We start from the raw sequence: 13,497 nt of genomic DNA, 5'->3' as shown, positions 1-13,497 counted from the left end.
TTCCTGGAAGAAGCCGCCCGAGCGTAGCCCACCACTCCTCACTCCCCTCTTAGTGTGAGAGTCTGCCAGCATCGATGTGGCCCTCTTTCGGGCCAGAGGCTGGGGGCCCAGGCCCCGTTCTGTTGTTAACTCTCTGTGGTGCTCCGAGCAAGTACCTTCACCTCTCTGAGCCTCAGTTTCCCCGTCGGAAAAATAAGACATCTGACATTCTAAGGCTTGTGGCTGGTGAATGAGAATCAACAGAAAATAAGTGGCTGAAGCGAGTGGGAGAGAAGTCATTCTGAGGGGCCGGGGAGGCCCCAGGCCGGCCCTGGACTTGCTTCCTGGAGAAAGGAGATGAGCAGGTGGATGGCGCGGCTGCCTGCAGGAGCACCCCCGGCCCGGCTGCATGGGCCCGAGTGTCCCCCTCATCCGAGGCCGGTCAGATCCCCAGCAGGCCCAGTGGTGCAGGAGCAGGACAGTCTGGGGATGAAGTCACAGCTGGAAGGGGCCGGGCTGGGGCTGCCACTCCAGGGTGGGGCCTGGGGTCACGACCCCGGGAGCAGGCGGCCAAGAAGGGAGGCTGCCTTCCGTGAGGAAGCTGGGGTGGGGGGGGGACACACACACACACACACAGCAGCGTAGAGAGGGAGGGAAGAAAACAAACTCCGGGAGACCAAAGCTGGCCTGGAGCGCGGCCTGGGCCGCTGATTCCCAGGGACCGCGGCCACGTTGCAGGCGGCTCCGAGACCCTGCTCGGCCTTCGTCCCCGAGAGGCCCGGCGCAGGTGGTGGCCGGACATGGACAGGAGAGGGAGGCTGGGCCTGGGGTGCCGAGGGGCCCGGAACACTTGGGGAGCACGGACCAAGTCAGGTACCGTGAGAGGGGAAACTGAGGCAGGGGAGGGGGCCCATCAGGGCGCGGGGGCTGGTGGTGGTGAAGTGTCTTGCAGACTCGGCCCCACTTCCTGTTTCCTGTGGGGTGGGGCTGAGATGACATGGCATTGGGTGGGGGGGTTTATGGGGCTGAGGTGGGGGTCTGGGCAGCCAGAGGGCAGTGCAGGACCTGGCGAGTCCACTGGGAAGGAGGTTGGAAGGACCAGGCCTGGAGGGCAGCGGGGCAGAAGACTCAGGGCACCTAGTGAGATGCTCGGGGAACAAGAGGATCCAGAGATGGGGGCCTCAAATGCATTTGGGGGTCCCCATCCAAAGAGTCAGGCGGAGTCAGACGACAGGGGTCTGGGAAGTGAAGGGGGCACGTGTGACCCTGAGAGGTCAGGCCCCTGTGCAGGAGAGACTCGGGGTGTGGGGGTGATGAGAGGGAGGTGACCTGGGATGTCCTGGGGTGTACACACAGCCCAAGGCAGATGTCAGAGTGGGGTTAAGTGCCAGGTGGGGCCTCCCGCGGCCGCCAGGGAAGACACAAGGTGCGGAGCGGACAGGGAGGGGAGGGAAAGCCAGTGTGGGCCCTGCCGGCCTCCTCCGCCCCGCCGGGAAGTGCCCGCTGGGACGGGCAGTTTTATCAGCCCCATGTCCAGGCCCTGCCGGGAGAGCGAGCGGGAGGAAGCAGCCTGGAGAGGGCAGGGCGTGTGTGTGGGGGGAGGGGGCACGGCAGCCGCAGGAGGGCTCGTCCTGGCACGAAGTGGGAGGAAGGAACGCGTGGCTGGGCAGGTCCGGGATGTGGCAAGAGGCGGGAGCTGGGGGCACGGGGCGGGGGTTGGGGGGGATGGTTGAGGGAACTGGGAGCCAAGGAAAGGCTGCGGGGCTCCCCTGAGCTCCCCTGCTCAGGGTCAGGTGGGAGGGCTGTGGTGGATCCCAGAGGCAGGAGAATCTCCTGGGACGGGGGCTCCCCTGGCAACTTTAGGGACAGTGTGGCCCCAGATATGTGCCTGGCCGGCACTCCCCTACCTCTGTTGTTTTCTTTTTTGAACGCTTTGAATGGGGAGGGGTTGCCATGCTCATTCTCCCGAGTCCTTGCCATTCCTTCCTGCCCCTCGTTCATTTCCGAGCCTCCTGCCACCAAAGACACCAGAATCTGTGACTCTGCCTAAGGGGCTCTGGAAGCGCCTTTAGGGGGCCATCACCCTGCTCTGAGCCCCAAGGGCCCTCCAAGCGTCTTCTGTTCTCCCCAACCATCTCTCCGCATCCCGAGGAGCAAGCCTGGGTTCAGTTGGCTAAGTCTCTGCTTCAAATGTCCTTTCAATGTGGAAATGCAGGACCACCCTCTCCAGAAGGGTACCGAGAGGTTAGGCAAACGCCAGACACACCACTCTTTCCCAGAAGCTCCTCCCCAGGGTCTCCACAGAGAAGGCAGTCACAGCAGCCCCTCAGCTTTCATCTTGCCAGCCCCTTCCTGGGCCCCACCGGTACCCCATGGTCAGCAGCGCCGGCTTGCTGATGGCACACAGGAGGCCTGACCGTGTGGGACCCTGGGCAACCTGTCCCCTTGGGAGCCCCGCTTTGCCTGGTGGCAGCGGGCAGGATGGAGGAGGCCATCCTGGCGGTGGCTTCCAGGGCCCACGTTCAGTTTCGCTTTATTGCCGTCTAAAGTCCACACCAGGGCCCCAGCCCCTCTTCCTGGAACCTTCTTCTCAGCCAAGCCCCAGCCTGCCTCCTCCCCACTGCCCCCCTCCAAACCCCTTGACCAGGGGGGCTGCAGGTGTCAGCTTCCATCTCCTTGCCTAGTTTCAAGCCACCTCCCCAAAGCCAGGCGAGTCAGGGTTGTCCGGGGCGCCCACTTCCCCGGGGGAGGGGGGACCCTGACGACTCGGGGACCCTCCCTCCCCTCCCCATCTTCAAACAGCTCCCAGGGCAAGTCGCTCAGGAAAACCGCAGGGTGTTTTGTTGAAGAGTTCATTATAATTGTATCAATCAAATTCTTAGAAGAGGGAAACGTCTGCCCCCCCTCCCCCCGCACCGCCCCCCCCACTCTCACTTTCTTCCATTCATAATTTCCTATGATGCACCTCAGACAACTTCCTGGACCGGGGATCCCTGCTAAATATAGCTGTTTCTCTCTCTGTCTTACAACACAGGCTCCAGTATATAAATCAGGCAAATTCCCCGTTTGAGCATGAACCTCTGAAAACTGCCGGCATCTAAGGTCTCCTTCAAGGCCCTCTGGAGTGCAGCCCATAATGAAGGTCTTGGCGGCAGGTAAATCCACCCGGCCCCCGCCCCGGGCTGGCTTCCGCCGGGAGCCCCGGCCGCGGGCGCCGCGGCAAACCTGGGGCCCCTGGCGACCGCGAGCGGGACACCCGGCCGCCGCAGACACACGGACACTCGCGGCGGCCGCGCAGCCGGGAGCCCGGGGCGGCCGCAGGCGCCGGGTGGCGGCCGCCGCCGGGGCGAGCGCAGCACATGGTCCCGGCCCCGCGCGCCCAGCCCGCCCGGGGCCCGCGGGGTGGCGGGCCAGGCAGGGGGCGCCGCTGCCTTCCTCCTCCTCCTCGCTCCTGCCACTCTCGCCGCTGCTCTTCCCGCTCCGCTTTCTCTGGGATTCACCCTCCCTCGTTTCTTTCTTTTTCTCTCTTTCCGCTTTCTTTTCCAACCGCGTCCCCGGCTGCTCCCTGGGAGGGGCGCCGGCCGCCCGAGCAGCTCGCAAACTCCGGCCCGGGACGGGAGCAGGTGCCGCCTCCATCTGCTAGAGCCCGGAAAGCTGTGGTCTGTGCTAGGTGAGCCCGGGGCGTGGGGCGCCCCCCGGCCCCCGCCAGCCATCCTGGGGCCTGAGCCCTGCCTGGAGATGCTGGGAGGCACGGGGAACCCAGAAGTGAAGTCCAGGCTGAACTGTCCCAGCCGAGGAACGGGCCCCAGAGCGCCTCCCCTTCCTCCAATGTCCTCGCTTCTCCAACTCTCACAGGTCCCCCGACCCCAGCCTTTGCCGCAGGGTCACCTGGAAGGCAGAAGGTGGTGGGTGGCAAGCAGGGGGGGGCCTTCCCTCCCCGGTGGGGAGGGGCGCTCCTGGACAGGCCTGGACAGCGCTCCCCTCTCCCTCTCACCTTTCACTCGCTCCCTCCTCCGCCCACCTGGCTGCCTGTGACCTTTTCCCTTTTTTTCTTTCCTGGTTGCACCATTCCCTCTCCCTCTCGGAGGCTCTGGGGGCATCTGTGGAACCCCGGGATTCTCCTTGTCCTAACCCGCAACCTGGGACGGGGACCAGTGAACAGGAGTGTTGGGGGGTGTGGAACGCGGGGCCAGGAGTGGCGAGGAGTCAGGCAGGGAGGCTCTGAATGCTGCCCTGGTGCTGCAGAAGGGGGCAGAGTTGCAGCCCTGGGGTGGACACCAGGGTCCCAGATAGGGGACTGGCCACATCTGGAGGAGGACCACAGAGAAGCTGGGGGAAGGTGACAGGATCAGGGGGAAAAGGGCCCAGTGAGCCCACATCACGAGACAAGTTTGGGAGATGAGGGTCAGCAGAAACTCCCGATCCCCGTGGGCCTCGCGGGAGCCGGCTCTGGGAGACAGGAGCATGAAGTAACACTTAGGGATCTGGACCATCCTGGGGAGTTAAGGACTGATCCTTTCCTTGAGACCTGGGGCATCATCCCCTCTAGCCAGAGAGGCCTGGAGGGTTGGTATCACTTTGAACCTGGTTCCCAACTGATGGGAACAGCTCATGTCCTGTCCCCCTTGGTCCTCTCAGGAGACAGCAGGGAGTGATAAAAAGGGAGATTTAGCAATCTGGGAAGGTAGATGCAGGGACATCGTGAAAATCAGAAACCACCAAGTCTGGAGAAGAGAGAGCTGGAGCCTGAGATGGGGCCGTCCCCACAGGACCAGAGTCACAACCTCTCCCCTAAGCCGGCTTGCCCGCCCCTGCCTGCCACCCCTCACTCCCTGCTCATGGCTCCCACCGATTGTTCGCAGGAGTCGTGCCCCTGCTGCTGGTTCTGCACTGGAAACACGGGGCCGGGAGCCCCCTTCCCATCACCCCGGTCAACGCCACCTGCGCCACCCGCCATCCGTGTCCCAGCAACCTCATGAACCAGATCAGAAACCAGCTGGGACAACTCAACAGCAGTGCCAACAGCCTCTTTATCCTCTATGTAAGTCTCCCCTCAGTGTGCAGAGGAACGAGGCAGGGAGTGGCTGGGGTCTGCAGGCAGGGACCTGGGCTGGTGCAGCTGGTCAGAGAAGAGAAGGCTGTGCAGTTTTGTCCCACCACGCCCAGACCCCCCCCAGCTTCCTCCCCATCCCCCCAGCCGAGGCCCGCCCTCTTTCCCAGGGTGTCGAGGTAGGTGGGGGGGGGGCAGGGACGCCTGGAGAAGAGGCGGCGGGCAGGGCTGGCACTTGTAGCACTGGGATTTGTCCACCTGGTTGATGGAGAGGCGGATGAGAGACAGAGAGGGAGGCGGTGGAAGGGACTGGGAGGCGCTGCTGCAAGAGACGGCGGGCTGTGGGTGACAGGGTGCGGAGCCGCCCAGGAAGAGGGTGAATGCGGCGGGTGAAAGGGCAAGTGTGTGTGGCGCACTCGTGCTGGAGGTGAGACCGGGTGTTCCCCTTCTCTCCCTTGTGGTCCTGATGTGGGTGATGAGGAGGGTGCCTCCTTGTGTGGGATAGAGGCTGGATGCTTTACCAGGTGCACTCACGCCCACCGCTACTTCCAGCTCTCGGGACAGTCCCAAGATGCCTGCAGGGCAAGTGATTGGGTTCTCAAGCCCCTGTGTGTGTGTGTGTGTGTGTTTGGGGGGGTGGCACTGACGCCCAAGGGCTGACCACAGGCTGTGGGGCAGGGCTGGAGCAGCCGTCCCTGCCTCCCACGTCACCCCGCTCTGCCCCTCTGCTCCTCAGTACACGGCCCAGGGGGAGCCCTTCCCCAACAACCTGGACAAGCTGTGCAGCCCCAATGTGACCGACTTCCCGCCCTTCCACGCCAACGGCACGGAGAAGGCCCGCCTGGTGGAGCTGTACCGCATCATCGCGTACCTGGGCGCCTCCCTGGGCAACATCACGCGGGACCAGAAGGTCCTCAACCCCTATGCCCACGGCCTGCACAGCAAGCTGAACTCCACGGCCGATGTCCTGCGGGGCCTGCTCAGCAACGTGCTCTGCCGCTTGTGCAGCAAGTACCACGTGAGCCACGTGGATGTGACCTATGGCCCCGACACCTCGGGCAAGGACGTCTTCCAGAAGAAGAAGCTGGGCTGTCAGCTCCTGGGGAAGTACAAGCAGGTCATTGCCGTGCTGGCCCAGGCCTTCTAGACGGGAGGTCTTAGATAGTAGGGGACTCTCCAACTGCGGCCGTGGCCCAGAACACTGCCAGACCCGAGTGGGTGCCGCTGGCAGACCCCCGAGGGGGTTCCCGGCCGGTCCACTCCCCTCCAGGGTGGGCCACCATGAAGCCAAGCAGAGCCAGAACTCCCAGAGGCAGAACCTATATGTGGTGCCAACTAGAAAGGAAGGTGCCCCTTCTTCTGGGAAACTGCAGCTGGGCACGTGGTTTTGGGCTGGATTTTGGCCCCTGACTTGTCCCCTCGGCCAGGGTCTTTGTGAGCAAACCACACAAGTTGTCTCTGGCGACCCTAACCAGGGGGCACTGACCCCCTAGCAGAATGACCACCATCAGTGCCTTGGCTGACCTTGAAAGGTCTGGTTGGAGCTCAGGCAGCCCAGAGGGGCTGGGATCCAGAAGGACCCCTGGCCCCTACAGGTATGGCAAGTTGGAAGTCTAGAACGGGAGCTGTGGTTTGAGATGCTGCCTTGCTTGGGCAAGACTGGGGAGGTCAGGCCTACAGCTCTCAGTGGAAGTTTCCAGAAGGAGGCCACTTGGCCCTCCAGGCTCTCAGGGAGGCAGAGAGAGGCCAAATGCAGGCCGGGGAAGGAAGAGAGGCCCTTGAAAGGCTTGACGGGCTCCCCTTCCTTGAGCCCAAAGTCTGTCCTCGCTGGCCGTGGGGTCTAGGGGCTGGACCTGGAGGCGGGGTGTGTTGGGGCGGGCTGGTTGCAAAGTCAGGTGAGGAGGTTCCGAGGGGGATCCAGAGTCTTGCTAGCGAGGGTGTGCGGATAGAGTAGGTCAGAGTGGCAGCCCCGCGAGGTCACCCAGAGATACACCAGGGCACCAGAGGCCATCCGTCGCTGCCTGGGGCAGGGGGACGGCGGGAGTTGAGGTCAGGGTCTCAGGAAGCCCGAGAGCCGAGAGTGCCATGTGCCTGACTCAGCATGATTGTCTATTTATTTTGATGCCCTATTTATATTAACTTATTGGTGCTTCAAATGGCAAAAGTTCACCCCCCTTTCCCTGCTCCCCTCTCTCCAACAGAAATAATATGACAGCTCCTCCTATGAGAGCTGGGGGCCAGGCCTTCACAGGACCTGGTCTGGAAGTCAAAGATGTTACAAAGATATTACACCTGAGCCTTACGGTGGAGCTCAGAGAAGGGTTAGGAGCTGAGAGTACTGGTCAGTCTGGGTTGGGGGCAGGGGCCCCGACGCCAACCCCACCACAACTGTGACCGGCTCTGGGGGCCATCATGTTCCTTGGCTCCAAGGGGCTCATTCAACACTGCGTTCTCGGTGCCCCTGGGACTGTGCTGCTGGAGGCGACCTTCACAGCGGAGACAAAGCTCTGGGCAAGGCAAGCTGCTGCTGCTCCTTTTGCCCCGGCCGCCTCTAGACCAGCAGTCGAGGGGCCCCAGAACTGTCCTGACCAGCACCCAGTGAGAGGTGCCTTCCCTGGTGGCCCGAACACCAGCAGAGGGTGAGGGGGCCTGGCTGCCTCTCGGGAAGCCGGGGCGGCCCCGGGGAGGAGGCCCCTGCTCCAGGGAGGAGCATGAGGAGGCCCCGGGACGCAGACCAGGAAGCTGTGGTCCCTCCTGCCCCACCTCCCCCCACTCTCCCACCCATGTCTGGGTTCCCAGGCAGGGAACCCGATCCTGTTCCTTTGTGCCGGGGCCAGGCGCTCCAAGCAACGCCCTCTGGTCTGGGAGCTGGGGCAGCTGCTAAGATCAGGGTTCTGGCTTCTGCTCAAACGCTGAGCGGGGCGGCGAGCCTTGCTGCTCAGCCAGCGCGATTATGGTACTTTTGCACTCACCTTGCACCTCTCTCCTCTAAGCACTTTACCTGTGCCCAGTGCCCATGGGGCAGCCGGCGGGCAGGCCCCAAGACCCAGGGTTGGGGCTGGAGGGGGTGTTGCCCATCCCATTGGCAAGACTTTGCGGCGGGTGGCAGAGCAGACCACGCTGGGTTGCATGCTTCCCGACACCGTCTTAACGAGGGTCACCCCAGCCTTGTCCAGGATCTCAGCCTGCCGTCCCCCCCTCACTCTGCTTCTCCCGGAACGCGGCTCGGAAGGCTTGGGGCTGCCTGGCCTCCCGTCACCTCGTCACCCCTGGACACAGACTCCCGGCGCCGGGCCCACCTGGGCGGCCTCTGAGGCTCGGGGGACCAGCGATTCACCCCGCTCCCACCCCTCCCCAGGCCCCGCCCCGGCTCTGCCTCTCACCTGCCCCCCAGCCTAGTGCTCTTCGCAGACCCCGTCTGGCAGATGGGCACCCACTTTGCACAGCATCTCTGAATTTTGGAGCCTTTGTGAGGGAACGCTTGGCAGGGCCGGAAGCTGTCCCCTTCCTCCTCTGTTCTGTCTGCCTGCTGGGTTTGGCCCGCACCTGCATCCTGGGTCATGACCCCGGCCCGCCAAGAAGCGGGCAGCATGTGGGACTGTCGTTTTTTTTTTTTTTTTTTTGCAGTTGATTGAAAGAGTGGTATTGGAGACCTTATTTATTTAAAAAAGAAATTTAAAATGAGAAAGCACCACTATTTATTTGTCTCTCCTCCTTCTTGTCCCCATCTTCTTGTCCCCTCCCTGGGGACGTGCCCCCAGATAGAATTCCAGCTCTGCCTTGGGGCTCTCCACAATAGACCACGCGTGGGGCTGGAAGCCAGAACCAAGCAAGAAATTAGCTTCCCTTCAGATGGTACAGATGCCTTTTACTTCTGGGTCCCCCCCACCTCGCCCCCACCCCGTACCTGGGCATCGCTCCCATCCACATGGCGAGCTCTGCGCGTCCTTCCCTGTTTCCCTCCCTCCTTTCTACTGGAAAGGACTTGGCCTTGGGGGACAAATTCCTCTTTGATGAATGTACCCTGTGGGAATGTTTCATACTGACAGATTATTTTTATTTATTCAATGTCCATATTTAAGATATTTATTTTTTATACTGAAGGAATACTTTTTTTTTAAATAAAAAAAGAGAGAAATTAATAAAGAATCTGCTCTTGGCAAGCTTTCTGGATTGTATTCTTGTGGGGAGACGGGGCCGGAGGGGCCAGTGGGAAGAGGGGGTGCTTCCACTGGGCCAGGGTGTCCACGTGGGTGGGGGCAGGGTGGGCAGAACATGGGCGCACTCAGAACAAAGTGGGTGTTGCCAGGAGGCCCTGTCCAGCTCTCCCACTGGCGCCCCTGTTCCTGCCTCACACCTGGGGACCCCCTTGCGCTGTAACCTTCCCAGCCGCTTGGGACCCCTTCCTTGGGGAACAAGAGAGTCTGGAACCGGATGGCCACAGACTTAGGGGCTCCGGAGAAGCCCCCAATATCTCTTGGTCCTTTGCTCTGGGGTTTGGTTCCAGGGCTCCCCCAGCTGAGATTCCTTTAGGGATGAGGGCAGTTTTCTGAGAGGCACCTACATGCTCTTTCAGGAATTTTTGTCAATGGCAGGTTCTGTGTAGGTTTCCAAAGGTCCATAAGATAGAGTTCATGCCTCTGGAGGCTCCCAGCCCAGTGGGACAGTGACTGAGCATGTGTGTGTGTGTGTGTGTGTGTGTGTGCACTCCCAGGCCAGTGGGACAGTGAGTGTGTGTGTGTGTGCTCACTCGCAGAGGAGGCCCTGAACCAAGGTAGAGAGACGCCCCCGCTGCCCAGCAGGCTGAGACCCTCTGCTCTCTGCTGCTGTCTGTGCAGTGAAGGGCTGGACTCGCAGCCACACTGGCCTCGCCTGGCGGGAATCACGAAGGCCTCGTCTCCGCTCCTTGTTAAAGCTGCTGCTGCTAAGTCGCTTCAGTTTTGTCTGACTCTGTGCGACCCCATAGACGGCAGCCCACCAGGCTCTGACGTCCCTGGGATTTTCCAGGCAAGAACGCTGGAGTGGTTTGTCATGGCCCACTCCACCTTGTTAAAGGGCAGGTTTCAATTTGGCACATCTAGGTTGGGGGGGGGGGGTTGGAATCTTGCCGAATTGAAATCTGCCCTTGAAGAAGAGCCCAGGTGATGCGAGTGTGCCTTAAAGGCCAAGAAGGGCCGCCCTGCCCCTCCTCCACCTATTCCTCCTCCTGAGCCCGCCAGGACACCAAGATGCCAAGTGTGAGTCTCCAAGGGCCACAGGGAGTGGGGCTGCCCGGGAGAGAGAGGCCGGGGCCCTCTGGGAGCCCCCAAACCCATGCCGTTTGCGGATTTTCCTCCTAAAAGTCCTGGTAGGGGTGATGGGATTGGCTGAATCCCCTCCCCAGGCCACAGCCCTCAGCGTCCCCCAGCTCTCCTCTCGTGGGAGACAGGGTCGAAGCTTTTGGAAAGAAACCTTTACTAGAGAGAAAGGCAGTGAACGCCGAGCCCAGACAGGAGGCAGGTGCAGGGGCGTCAGGTCCTTGGTGCCGTTTTGGGGGCTGGCTGGGCCTGGCCCCGGGGTCTGTCCTTGCCTCCGAGGGGGGTTCTCACCCCAGGAGAGGGCGGGTTTTCTGTTCTCTGCCCTGCCGTGCCCCATCCTGGCCAGAGCAACCAAAGATGGTTAATTGGTCATGGGTGACCCTCCTGTAAAAGATGAAACAGCAGGTGGAGGGGAGAAAGAAAGCATCCCCCTCTGCCTCCTGCTCTCCTGGGAAGGCCGTGCCCTTGAGGCCCCAGTCCTCGTGCTGCTGCTGCTGTGCGTGCGGTCCTGTGACCTCCCATGAGCTCAGCTCTCTTATCTGAAATTGCTAGAGGGACAGCGAGCGATGTCGTCTCAACCGCGGGCAGGGAGCATGAGGCACTGCGATGAATCTGATGAATCCGTGGGAGGAGATGGAGAAAAGAGAACCCAGCCTCAGACCCTGGGGCCATCGCTGCAAGGGAGAGGGGCTCCTCGCCCCAGGGAGGGCAGGAATGGGGGATAATGCTGAGTCTCAGGCTGGGGGGCCAGGCTGAGGAAGTGGTGGGAGCAGGGCAGACAAACTCTCGTGGGATCGGTCCTCCGATGCCACCCTGAGCCGCAGGCCTGGAGGAGACCTGCCCAGAGAGGAGCCAGGGCAGCCTGGGTGCCCCGCTGAGCTTTCTCCCATCCTGGCTCTCGGGAGGTCAACAGGAGAGACCCTCTCCTCTCATCCCGAGAGGTTGCTGGGGGTGCAGTCCCACAGGTTCTGTGATGGCCCTGCACTTCACAATGTACAGAGCATTTTCTTACCCATCAGGAGATCCTCCCAACCATTCTGAGAATGGGACTAGATAACAAGTCCATTTTACAGATGGGGAAACTGAGGCCCCAGGAGGCAAAGGGACAGGGAAGACAGCTTGTTGAGAGAGGCTCTTTAGATTTGCTCATCCTTATGATCATCGTCTGTCCACTCACCTGGTCAAGACTCTACAGGCCAGGCTATATACCCAAGGAGCTCAAGGGTTAGGGGTGGAAGAAAGACTCTCCAGGTCAGACGGATGATGGTGACGGTTGCACAACAATGTGAGTGGACTCAGGGCTACTGAAATGTAAAGTTAAATATGGTTAATATAGTATGTTTTCTATTCTGTGACTCTTACCACAGTTAAAAAAGAGAAAAAGGCTTTCCCTGGTCACCTCTGCCCTAAATTCAGACTAGGCGGTAAGGGGAACATGTTATCATGCTAAGCAACCACATTTTCAGCCGTGAAGTTAACATCATAATGGAAACAGTTAATATTTATTTCCTTATTTATCGTCCTCTTGGTCCTAAAGAGCACACAGAACATCTTACACCAGAAGGCATGTCATAAAAATACTGATAAAGAAGGTCAACGTCGGAGAAGAGAGACAGAGAAAACTAAGCCCACAGACAGAGAAAAGGCAAGTTTCCCATCACAAGGGGCTACATAATGACCATGGCTGAGTTTCAGAGTTGGCTCTGAGATTCCTGGCAGCTGAGGGAAAAAGGGAAATGTGATCTATTATGCAATTCTCATCATTAGAAAGGAGGAGGTGTTCTTGAGCCTCACAGAAAACAGCCTGTCCTGGGACTGTGTTCTGAAGGGGCTTCCTCCCTGGAGACCTGCCAGGGTCGTGGGTGATGTGATGGGTCTCTCCCACAGCGAGTGAATTCCTGGGGGCTGTTTCTGCACTGGTCTTTGCAAAAGCAAAGACCCACTACAGTACCTACTACAAATGCAGTGACGGGTTCAATGAGAGTCCCGGATGACACAGTTACAGTCCAAGGCCCTGGCCTGATACCAGGAGTGAACTTCTGGGTCCTGAGAGTGCTGAGCATGCCTCGGAAGTTCTCCCATCCCCAGAATTCCCAAAAACATTTTTATTGGTGTATCACATGCCCATATCAGCTAATGGACATCAGACGAGTTCCTTCCTCCTGGAGGGTTCTGTGAGGCCAGAGTGATGCCAGGTGTGCATGAGGAGATGGGTGGGACGCAGATGCTGTGATGAAGTCGGGGCTTTGGGGGGTCCGTGGGCCTCCAGCCTCTCTCCCCACTTCCTTCCAACGCTCCTCAGTCTCCGGGGGCCCCCAGCCTCAGCATCCAGGACACTTCCTGTGCGCCCTCCAGCCAGAGCAAAGCACAGCTTGAATCTGTCGCTTTGACTTGGGGGAAGCACCGCCCTGCCCTGGCCGGGCTTCAGGGGCCAAATATTTCAATTATGAGGACGCGGTCAGGCCCTGCCCACTCCAGCCTCAGTGACGGCGGCAAGGAGAGGATGTCCCCGGTGGGAGTGGTGGGCGGCGTGAGGGGGGAGCCGCAGACGGGAGAGGGGATGAGAGGCTGAGCAGACAGGCCCCCTCCGCTGGCTGAGAACAAAACCGCTGGCTGGGAGGAAAATATGTGTGAGGCATTCTTGCAATTCCAAGAGGCTCCGTCCAGCTCCTGCCCAGACGGTCAATGAATCAAAGCTGGGGAGGGCCCTACCTGTCGGCAGGTTTTCTCCTGGCCCTGCCGTTCACCGGGGCCCCACCTCTCCAGACCCACCAGGCCAGCTGGAATACTCTCAGTTCCCCAGGAGGACGGCTCTTCAAAGAGGAGTGATTCACCAGCCAAGCGCAGATGCGGGCAGCCCTCCATCTCCACCTGCTCTGCTCCCCCTCCACTGCCTTGGAGAGGGGGCATCACCCGCTGCAGGGGTTTAACAGTGCCCCCACACCCCACCCCCGGGAACACACACGTCCACGTCGGAATCCCTGGAACCTGGGCAGTCATGTCTGTATTTGGGAAAAGAATCTTTGCGGATGTCACTGAGTTAGGGATATCTCGAGGTGAGCTCATCTCGGGAGTTTTCAAGTGAGCCCGCAGTGCAAGGACAAGTGTCCTTATAAGAGACAGGAGACAGGCCAGGCAAAGGCAGATGCAGCCACACGCCAAGGAATGCCT

The 13,497-nt window shown here is 60.6% G+C and overlaps 1 protein-coding gene across 1 annotated transcript; it reads left to right on the top strand.

Annotated features, from left to right (window-relative positions):
* Positions 1 to 697: 697 nt before the first annotated feature.
* On the top strand, positions 698 to 8,406 carry LIF (LIF interleukin 6 family cytokine). Its single transcript, XM_055405364.2, has 4 exons — positions 698 to 852; positions 3,014 to 3,134; positions 4,842 to 5,020; positions 5,766 to 8,406. Exons 2-4 carry the CDS (start codon positions 3,116 to 3,118, stop codon positions 6,174 to 6,176), a joined length of 609 nt encoding a protein of 202 aa, XP_055261339.1. The 5' UTR covers positions 698 to 852; positions 3,014 to 3,115; the 3' UTR covers positions 6,177 to 8,406.
* The last annotated feature ends 5,091 nt before the right edge of the window (positions 8,407 to 13,497 follow it).

Source organism: Moschus berezovskii, chromosome 19 (genome assembly GCF_049115385.1).
Source record: "Moschus berezovskii isolate FMDL1 chromosome 19, NW_MosBer_1.0, whole genome shotgun sequence".
Taxonomy (NCBI): Eukaryota; Metazoa; Chordata; class Mammalia; order Artiodactyla; family Moschidae; genus Moschus; species Moschus berezovskii.
This window is presented reverse-complemented; position numbering and strand designations above follow the sequence as displayed.

Excerpts from the sequence above, each read along its gene's own strand:
- LIF (XM_055405364.2), top strand. Across the intron at positions 5,021-5,765 it reads ACAGCCTCTTTATCCTCTAT|TACACGGCCCAGGGGGAGCC; the intron begins GTAAGTCTCCCC and ends TCTGCTCCTCAG.